The 10,839-nt window shown below is 32.2% G+C and overlaps 1 protein-coding gene across 4 annotated transcripts; it reads left to right on the top strand.

The window, feature by feature from the left end:
• The first annotated feature begins 1,110 nt into the window (after positions 1–1,110).
• On the top strand, positions 1,111–9,978 carry LOC109811363 (alpha/beta-Hydrolases superfamily protein). 4 transcript variants are annotated; one of them, XM_020375090.3, is made up of 14 exons: positions 1,111–1,269; positions 1,866–2,115; positions 3,036–3,117; positions 3,233–3,336; positions 3,466–3,592; positions 3,708–3,802; positions 4,776–4,899; positions 6,028–6,108; positions 7,156–7,254; positions 7,359–7,538; positions 8,668–8,805; positions 8,888–8,956; positions 9,178–9,315; positions 9,523–9,978. In XM_020375090.3, exons 2-14 carry the CDS (start codon positions 2,075–2,077, stop codon positions 9,748–9,750), a joined length of 1,506 nt encoding a protein of 501 aa, XP_020230679.1. In that variant the 5' UTR covers positions 1,111–1,269; positions 1,866–2,074; the 3' UTR covers positions 9,751–9,978. The 4 variants fall into 4 exon arrangements, with proteins under 4 accessions (XP_020230679.1, XP_082932078.1, XP_020230682.1 ...); XM_083075952.1 differs by having other exon boundaries at positions 1,112–1,269; positions 3,036–3,121; positions 3,546–3,592; XM_020375093.3 differs by lacking the exon at positions 1,111–1,269 and adding an exon at positions 1,279–1,527.
• The last annotated feature ends 861 nt before the right edge of the window (positions 9,979–10,839 follow it).

Below are 10,839 nucleotides of genomic sequence, written 5' to 3'. Positions count from 1 at the left end.
ATAAAAAATGTTTAAATTATTTTTAATTAAAAATATAAAATAAACATATGTATAAACTCCTATTGGATTTATGTTAGAGGTGTCAAACAATTCAATTGGAGGTTGAAATTCATAAAAATACACTTGGATATATTTTTAAAGAGGTTGTTATAGTTAAAAAAAACACTTAAATTGTTTTTATTCTATTTTTAAAATACCTGATTCCTATTTAGGTAGGAGTCTTTATAGCATATCTAGAATAAGATTCTCTCTTACAATTCTTTTGGAGAAAAAAAAAAGGCTGTTTCCCTTAAAAAACAAAAAAAAAAAGGCTGTTTAAATATTTTTGTGAATCGGATAAAATTAATTGACAAGTTATTTTTTGTTTACATTTGACAAGTTAATTAAAACTTGATAAACTAATTAAAAGTTAAAAAGATTTTAACAAAACCCGTAAACTAACTTATTTGAAGTGTTTGGTATTAGTGGTTGTTAAATTAATTGAAAATGTAAAATGGCTTGTTTGTATAATTTTTTATATAAAATATTTTTTTCCGACAAATTTATCTCTTAGGTAGTTACAATTTTAGTGTTCACAAAATTTGGAATCTTATTGAAATTCTAAAATAATAATTTATTAAGAATAAGTCCGTAAAATAGTGCTAATAAGAAGTAGATAAGTGACCAGTCGAGTGAAAATGCATGCCGCAAATGAAAAGAATTATGGATTGTGTATTCCTAGGTAAATACTATGGAAATATTAAATATTTTAATCTAAAAAAAACTACAATACTTTTGATATTTTTAGTATAAAAAATATTTTTTTTATCATGTTATTATGTACACAACAAAAAATTAAAATAAAAAATAAATTTAATAAGAATATATTTATAACAAGACTTCCACCTGTAGATTGATTATTTCAACTTTGTAAAAATAAAAATATGATTTTCACTTAAAAAAGTGCGTAAAAATCTCTATATTGAATATATATAAAATTAAACTGTAAAAGAAGTAAACATATAACTAGATTATCTTAAAACTGGTAGATAAAGAAGAGTAAATACTAAATAGACATTAATAAATACTTGAGCATAAACAAAAATGAATTGCTCAAGTGGTTAGTGTCATAATATTAAATAAGAAGTGAAAAAGGTACGTTTTGATGAAGAATAAACACTGGTGAGACAGCTGGCTGGCTATTCCTACTCTCATCTTGGCCAGTTGCCATCCTCCATTGAATTACCCTTCTCTTCTCAGCTCCAACTTCATTCTCTCCTTCCTTTTCCGGTAAAGTTGTTTGCTTTTACCTCTTCTTTTCTTGAGAGCTGCATCAATGTGGCAATTTGGATGTGGGATCTCATCTCACTTGGAATTCGTGTCTTACCCCACATTTTTCCCTTTACCAACTTTTCCCATTTTAAACACTTTTTTCTTGTTTTCTCTTGCATTTGGGACCCTTCTGTTGAATTCACGTGTACCCAGTCGCCCAAAGTTTGAATTTTTTTGACATTGGATAAATAAAGTTGCTTGCTTCCTGCAATCATGGTACTACTAGACGGGGTCTAAAAAAAAAACACTTTTTTTTTGGGGTGGACTGGGGGGTGAATGTAAAATTCTGGTTACTCTGTGCCTTTTTCTGGTTTTAGGATATGCTTTACCTTTGAGGGCATTTGGATCTGGAAGAGCTTTTAGTGCATGGAGATTCTTTTCTCTCGTTCTCACTCTCTTTCTTCAATTCATATAATTACTTGGGACCAGCTTCCTTGTAAATTTTGAAACTTTTTACTGCTACTGACTCTGGGTTTCCGTTTGACACTTTTTTTTTTTTTTAAATGCAAACAAAAGTCTCTTTCTTAGCAGCCAGTTGGTGTTGTTTCTCGCAGGAGTTGGGCACTGGTAGCTTATCTTGTGTAAATGTATGTCTTTCATTGGAATTCGTGAGAAAAGTTTATTTGGGAGATTTGAGATCAAGTTGCAGCTTATAAGTTATTAGGAAGGGAGCTTTCAGTTGTGAAGATGAGTGGCTAATTGACTTTGAGGTTCTTAGTGAGGTCATGAGGTGGAGTTGCAGTGAGCTACATGTAGAAGCAAGATGATTGAGCAATTCATCAATTTCGTTATTCGACCTCCCAGGTATTAATTTTTTCTTCACTGGTTGGTGGCATGACACTATTCAACTAAGCAGGTACAGTTGTGTGATGGCTACTGGGACAGGGAATGTTAACCCTGTCATATTAGGGCTCTTTCTCCTCGCAAGAGGATTCCTATTTTGTTCCCCACCCTAGTAATTACGCGTGTTCCTGTACTTTTTTTTTTTTTTTTTTGTTTTGTTTTCGTGTTTATCTATTGCCTTTAATTTCCATACCTGTTTTTGTTTATCGTGGCCATGTCATCTTAGTGGTTGATAATTTAGGGGGAAAGTACTTGATATGCACCAAAATTGTCTTTACCTATTTAATATGTTGTTTCTTTCCTTGATAAACAGTGTTTGAACTAGATGTTTTTTATTCTTTTCATTTGATTGAAATTTCCTTTGCACTGTATACTGTGTTCGAAATGAAATTGTCTCAATCATCTTCAAGGAGAACTATGTTAGATAGTCTTACGAATAGATTTTATCAACTTTGATTTACTGTCTGTAAATAACTATGTACGTGCCTGTTCATCTGTTAGACAACTAGAGAAGGATAGGAAGTTAAAAGTGTATTATAGGAAGAAGGGTACAAATAAGAATTAAACTTATTTGACCTTTTGACCTTTTAGAGTGGGGGACGGTAACAATTAGTTAGTGAGGTCCTCTTTAAATAGGACTGGTCTAGGTGGGGAAGGAGCATTCATTTTTTGGGTTAGTATCTTAACTGGACAGATTCCAGTGTGAAAGGAGTAGTCTCCTTTGTGTACTCATTTTCCTTACAATCAATAAATTCCAGGGACGAATAATTCCCTTTCTCTCTTAGTCCTCTTCTAAGCTCTAACATCATCCATTCTCAACTTGTGACTATATTTTTCCAGCAAATTTTGTTACAATTATATCTACTTTGTCACATTTACAGGGCAGAGTATAACCCTGATCAGTACCTCTGGGAAAAGGAATTCACCCTTGCAGGAAGAACATACCAAAGGCAGGATTTGGAGGCAAGTATGGACATTATTATTTGATGATTGCTTACAATTATTGATTACTAGATATGGTTAAGTCATGATTCCAATTGTTTGCTTACCATTATATTATATATTTTCAATTGTGCAGCTCAAGAATGCCAGAGGCTATACCTTGAAGTGCAGTCATTATCTCCCTTCTCCTTTACCTGAAGATACTTCTCTTCCTTGTGTTATATATTGCCATGGAAACAGGTATGTGTTATTTAAGTGGCTCTTGTATTGATGCTTATAAATATTGTATATATATGATCATAAATATAACTTTTGTAGCTATTTTATTCTTCTCCCTCGTGATATTTGTGCATATGTACAATGATGCAGCGGATGTAGGGCAGATTCCAATGAAGCTGCTGTAATTCTTCTTCCTTCAAATATTACTGTTTTTACACTTGACTTCTCAGGGTCAGGCTTATCTGATGGAGACTATGTTAGTCTTGGTTGGCATGAAGTAAGTTACCTCTTGAAGCATGTTTTTTGTTTATTAATTTCCGGCTATTAACTTGAGTTTCTGTACCCCATCTTTTCTGAAATTACTGATGTGTGTCCATTCCTTTGTGTGGTAGAAAGATGATCTCAAGATGGTGGTGTCATATTTGAGAAGCAACAAACAAATATCTCGTATAGGTCTTTGGGGACGATCGATGGGTGCAGTTACTAGGTATTACATCTCGCAATTAACTTGTTTGATATTGATTTTTTATACGAATTTCTTCAACTTTGATACTTTATACTTGCCATGTGTACCCTCACAGAAAAAGAAGAAAGGTCCTCAATAGATGATTTTTGATGTATTCAATTGTATTGTTCTAGACTTCTAGTATAATTTCATGACCTAAGTTTTACTTCTCCCTTCTATCTTTGCACAGGGATGGAAAAATGGATTGAAGTCATTGAACATTGTTGTTCAATCCATTTAACATGCCAAACTGAGTTGGGTTGGAATGTGAGGTCACCTCGCATAACCTGCCAACCCAACAACTGGTTAATTTATGAGTCATCCATAATATATAATGGATGACTCAGAGCATTTGTGCTAAAGACAATATAGTGAGATAATATTTTTTGTGATTGTGATATTAATTTTAGATTTATTTTATCGATTTAGTGGGTCAACTTATGAGTCATCCATTATATATTTATTAGCTTGTTGAGGGAGTTGGATTAACCCATTTTAACATCCCTATACTGTATATGTGTGTGTGACTGCGTGTAGACAAAAATGTTGAGGTCTTCTGACAGGAATTTTTTTTAAAATTTTAAAATTTTAAAATTTTTAAAATTTCTTTATTATTATTATTATTATTTGAGAAAGGAGAATGCTAACAAATCCCTTTAGGACCCTGGTTAAGAAATTGAAAGTGATTTTTTTTTAAAGCAAAATATTATCAATGTATGGCATTGTTAGCAGGATCCTTTGAGAAATTGGGGGAAGAAAAGAGAAAAATAATAAAAAAATGATTTTTCTCCCTTTCAAATACATATTTTTAAAGAATTAATGGCCAAGGTACTGGGTTTTACGTTTCAACCTTTACTCTGTATGCATGTAATTATGAACCACCCTTGTATATAAACACACACACACAAATCTCTAGTGTAATTGACTATTCACTTTTGCTTTGCTGGTGATGCAGTCTGCTTTATGGAGCTGAAGACCCTTCTATTGCTGGAATGGTATTGGATAGTGCCTTTTCAAACTTATATGATCTCATGATGGAGCTGGTGGATGTTTATAAAATTCGGCTTCCTAAATTCACTGTAATCTCCCTCTCTAGATGCCTACTTCCTTTGTAGTAAACGCTCAATCAAAAGAGAAGAGGGACTTCATATGGTTTCTTCCAAACAGTCTTGTAGTGATATGAACCTGTAGACCATAGTGCATGATATCTGTCACAAGTCTTTAAAACAATTAGTAGTGCATGTAGTAAAATGGTGGTTCATCATCAGTCAAAGTGGCTCAGACTGCAAAAGTCTTTACTGATATTGCATTATTACAACTGCATCTAGATGTGCTGTTCATGTGTGATAGCAAAAAAATTGTCATGCATTGTGAGGTTAACTGGTTCTAACTAATTTCTATGGCCTAGGGTATCTGCACTCATCTTTGCTTTAACACCATTTTACTAGATCTACACCTCTATTTGCATTTAGTTGGCTAAAGAATTTGTTAGACTTTTATTGAGACTCTTCTGATTTACAGATTGATTTAATTTACCCGCTTGGGCAACATTCACTGTTAAGATCTGTATAAAAAGGAATAGGAGTGTACAAGGGATGAACATTGAAGTTTTGATTAAGATTTTATTTTGAATCTAGGGTTTCTTGTTGTAATTATGATCCCCTTTGTTTTTTTGGAAAACTTTAAATGTGAAAGTTGGGGATACATAATTGTAACAGTTTTTGGCATTAATTGCAGTTTTTTAGTATTTTTTTGGGAAAGTAGGGTGGGGTGAGCTCTCTCACTCAATGTACATTTATGTGTTGATTTTCTTTTAGGTTTTACCGTTTTGCTGTATTTCCCTTGATATTTGGATAATTATGTCCTTGTCCTGTTTTGATTGAGTGGACTGAATGATTTCTCTGCATCTGCACAGTCAGTGAAGTCTTTCATGCCCTCAAGAATAAAAAAAAGTTGTGCAATCGAAAATCCTATGATCACAATCAAATTGTGCTTACTGGAAATATGCATGTAGCTTTTTTTTTTTTAACAGTTATTAGGGTGGTATTGGTTAGTTTGCATGATTTTATTACTTTCTTGCTGGTTGCTTTTTTTTTTTTTTATAAAAAAATTCTTCAAGCAAAATGGATATAAAACTTATAGTTGTTAACTTTGATCTTCTGGAATTTTTATTAAGTCTGATATTCTGCTGGATTTGCCTGAATTAGGTTAAAATGGCTGTACAGTACATGCGGCGGGTTATTGAGAAGAAGGCAAAGTTTGATATTATGAATCTGAACTGTTTGCTGGTATGTATTAGTTGTGCAGTTCAATTCTTTTGACAAGAGTGGCGAGGCATATATTTTGAGTTTTTTCACATTTTAAATTGTTAATGTAATTATGTAAACTTCATTAATCATATCTATGGAGCACATACAGTAGGCTTCGCTCGTTTGAGGTGTTGGAGTGATGGACACATCTCTGACACCAACACCTTAACACCCATATGACACGTGCACTCTTCACTAGGTGTTCAATTAAAAAAATATATCTTTATCAATTTAGACACTTGAGTTGACACTTCTATGTGCATGAACACTTGCGAGGTCACTAATATTATGAAAAAATATTCAGTTTTTTTGTTTAACATCCATAAAAAAAAAAGTCAGCTTAAAATATAGCATAAAAGTATCAAAAAACACTTCCTCTACTCCTTTCTATCTAGCAGAATTTTAGTAAAATTTTATTTCTATTTACTTGTCATTTTCACATTTCAAGACAAAATTAATTGTTATGTTATCGATTATACCCTTATGTCTTACCTAACTTTTAATTAATTTACACATGACAACTAATATGCATTTATTATGAAGTAAAAATGAAAGAGAGTATAATAGGAAATATCAAAATCATTTTTGTGAAAAATAAAAAAAAATCATTAAATGACTATTATAAAGGAATGGAGGTAGTAATTTCTTAGTATTTTTATTTCCTTGTGACTTGTGAGGCTCATTATCATAGAAAAGAAAGTAAAACATGGCTCTTAATAATTCATCTTATTTTGTGATGTTTTTGTGAAGAGATAAATTGATTTTACTGTAAAGTAATAGCTCTTAATTGTTTTTTGCAAGGCTTATTTTACAGTTGTGTGTGGTGTGTCCAGTTATCCTATATTTTGGATATTAGCGGTGTTAAGAATATCCATGTCATGACATTTATTTTCACCATGGAATCTGAGCTTGATAGGTTGTATTTTCTGGCTAAAGAAATTATTAGGTAGAGAATGAAATTAATGCTTATTAAGAGTGTACTTTTGATGTCCATCTTAAATTAATTAATGCTTTTTAAACCCACAGGTTGCACCAAAAACATTCATTCCTGTTTTATTTGGACATGCAATTGATGACAAATTCATTCAGCCCCACCATTCTGATCTGATATCTGAATCATATGCGGTATTAATTTATTCCAAATATTTGAGAATAAAATTTTCTGAAAGCAATTTGCACCTTTTTTCCATTGGTAGCCAAAATATCTAACATTGTTTCTGATTTTGTAGGGTGATAAAAATGTCATAAAATTTGATGGTGACCACAACTCTTCTCGGCCACAGTTCTTTTATGATTCAGTTTCCATTTTCTTCTACAATGTCCTCCGCCCTCCTAATGTTCCTAGAACTCATAAGCTTGAGAAATATTATGATTTGGGGGATTTGAAACTTGGTTCTGGTGTTGATGAGGTAATTAATATTTAGAATTCGTTGTCTTGATTTCTTCTCAGTTAAATTCTATCTTTAGTATATTTATTGCGTATGACAACTTCCTACTAGTCATTTTGTGCTTTCTTCACTTCAATTGTAGAATATGTGATCAAAATACTAACCAATTAAAATGGCTAATATTTATTTTTATTGAAATGCTAATTGCACTTATGAGAAGCTTGATTCACAAGAAATATAGCTGAATTTGTAGTTTGTGCCCAGAGTGCTGCTTGTGAACTAATGACATGGATATTACAATCCTTAACATCATCATTTCCATCCCTAATAAACCAGGCAGCACTTTTTCCGACCTCTGTTTCACCTCACTCAAGATCAACAAAATGGAAAAAACCAAAGAACCAACCCAGCGTTATGTTTAAGATACACAGATCATTATTAGCATTGAATATAGAGCTGTCAAATGGGTCAGCCCTAACCTATTCAGCCTTGGCCCACATGGTATAGGCCCATAGGGCTATAAAGCCTACATAATACATATGTAAATACCCATATGGCCCAAAAACCCTTAGGACCAAGTGGGCTAGGGTCAGCCCATGGGACACCTCACTTCTAGAAAATATTAATTTGATCTTGTTTTTAAATGGGCTTAACCCCAACCTACTCCGTGGGCCAGCCCACTATTAAACAAACATAATTTCACATTTGCACAAAAGAACAAATAGAAATGTCACAAAAAATTTTTAGCGAATAGTTTCCAAAATTTTAGCCAACAGGAACATAATTAAATGTGCATTAAGAAGATGAAATTAGACTTGGATGTTTTGGATTTTATTCAGAGGAATGCTTAATTAGTAGTTTTGGAAACTATTGGCTTAAATTCTTTCTTTGACTTTCTTATTTGTTAGTGTAAAAACAGGGTCAATAACTTTTTTTTTAATATATATAAAAAAAACTGGGTGTTATATGTGTGGGCTTTACATCCCTACGGGCCTTTGGGCTGTCAACTGTCTTTTCACCATTTGGAAATATTAACATAAATAAATTATTATGTGGTTATGTATTAATATGATCATATATAATTAAGCTTTATTATGTGAGCTTTTTATTTTGAAGAACAGGAACTAATTTCCTCATTCTTTCATGCTAGAACCTATTATATGAGATTCTCTCTAGTCTGCGGTCTGCATCAACTGATGCTGCAAGTTCATCTTCTGTGCTTCCATCAATTTCCTCCACAAAATCAGTTAGCGAACTTCTTTCAGAAGTTGCACCAGTGACTGATGTTGTAGGATGCCCTTACCTTCTTTTCATGTGTTTTTCTTCCAAAAACTTTGTTATGTTCAATTGATTCATCACTTGCTATGCAGGAATCCTTTTTGCGAGAAGATACTAATGGACATGATGAAACTGGCCATGATGAGCCCTCAGATGTGCAGGTGATCATATCAGACACTCTGGAATTAAGAAAATGTTTCAGAGTTTTTTTTACCTCTAGGTTTTGCCGTTGGAAACAAGCATCACATTTTAAAATCTACTCATTATGTGGTAGTTTGGGCCTTGCTAACATTTATTTAAAAATAGTAATTCCTTTGCTACATCCAGATTTTATAATTTTAGCATTCCTTTATTTGAAGTATGCCATTAATGAAATTGACAGGATAAGCTAAATGGAGAGGGTGAAGAGTGTTGCTCATACACAAGCTCAAATAGAGAAAGTTGGGGCAGATGTTCTTCTTTAGGAGGCAGTGATGAAGAATCTTGTGCAGATTTAAGGGCTGATGATACCCTCTCTCAGGTACATAATATTTCCTTTATTTATTCATTAATAGCATACATGGCATGTATTGACAAAATGATTTTGTAGTAACCAATACTAATGTTTATATGAATCAAACATAGTTGTTCTGCTGTCTGTGCTTTGCTTCTCATGCATGCATATTACATGTAACGTAAGCAAGCATATCTGTTCATTCATTGACATATCGTGTGCTTCATATGTCAGAATACTGTGAAGGTGTTTGCAACACGTATGAGAAGCACGAAAGAAAAAGCGTCGGAGGCAAAAGAAGATGAGAAAAAGAACAAGAAGAATAAGAAAAAGAAGAAGAAAGGTGAAGGCGTTGTGAAGAAGCCAAAGAGTGAGAGGTTTGAGAAGTTGGAGGCTCTTAGCAGACGCCTTCGGCTTTGCCTTCTAAAGGGGTCAACCCATCGAAGGCACAAGTCTTCTTAAACACACTCTCTTCCTCTTTTGTATCATATTACTCATCCATCATCTAATTCTAATGTTTCTTTTTTACAACATTAATATTATAATACTATTTCTAGGTAGTTCTTCAAATTCAACTTTAGGTTTTACTTTAGGAATTGCCAAACATTGGTTTCTCTTTGGCTTTGATTTCCTTGCTGTGATTATTATTTCATATTTATGAAGCTGACTCACCCCATTGCATGCCCACAATGATGTACACACCAGTTCAAATATTAATACGTGTGAGATATGTATACAAATTTATAAAACATAAAAGATATATAAATTGTAATTCATGTAAATTTAAATTAAGAATATACTTGTACATTATTAAAAACAATAAAAATTATAAATTATTGGTATCTTAAATCACTTATTTTTTATAAATAAAAATAGTATCAATTTTCTTTTATAAAACCATTCATTAATTGAACAATAGTTTTCGGTTCATTAAGAGATAATGCTTATATTTTATTTTATTATACATGTTTGTGTCTCAATTGAATTTTCATAATTTCAAGCATTAAAGAGTATCAATATTGGAATATAAATGTGTACTGTTTTCACTTTTATATGGGACCGGGCCGGTCAAAACAATGCGATTAAGATTGGGCGGGAGAAGCAAACGATGTTCCTGAGATATATAGCAAGTGATCATGGAAGTTACTATTTTCACCCCTCTCCATTCTACTATTTAACCCCATAGGCCCATACCTTTTAAAAAAGTATATGTTTTCAGCGAAAAATAACCCCAACATTTAACACAATGGAGACTTATGTCATCATCTCATTAGACTAATCAATAATAGCCCTACAAGTGTATTAGGCATTCAGTATGTATTTCTGTAAATGAAAAAAACTTATGTATAAATTAATTCATAAAAGTATTTTCCAAAAACTATTTTTAATTTATCAAAAAATTTAACTCGTTTCTTCTTATTATTTTCTTTTCTTGCAATTATTTATTGAAACAAAACCTTAGTACCTGTATTACTTTTCATAGTTTAAGAAATTGTTAAATTTATTACAACAATTTCTAATATATAAGAATATCGAACAAAAAGAAAACAT

This window comes from Cajanus cajan, chromosome 5 (assembly GCF_000230855.2).
Source record: "Cajanus cajan strain Asha chromosome 5, NIPB_CcT2T_4, whole genome shotgun sequence".
In the NCBI taxonomy this organism is placed as follows: Eukaryota; Viridiplantae; Streptophyta; class Magnoliopsida; order Fabales; family Fabaceae; genus Cajanus; species Cajanus cajan.
Note: the sequence above shows the minus strand (reverse complement) of the source record. Positions and strands in the feature narration are given on the sequence as shown.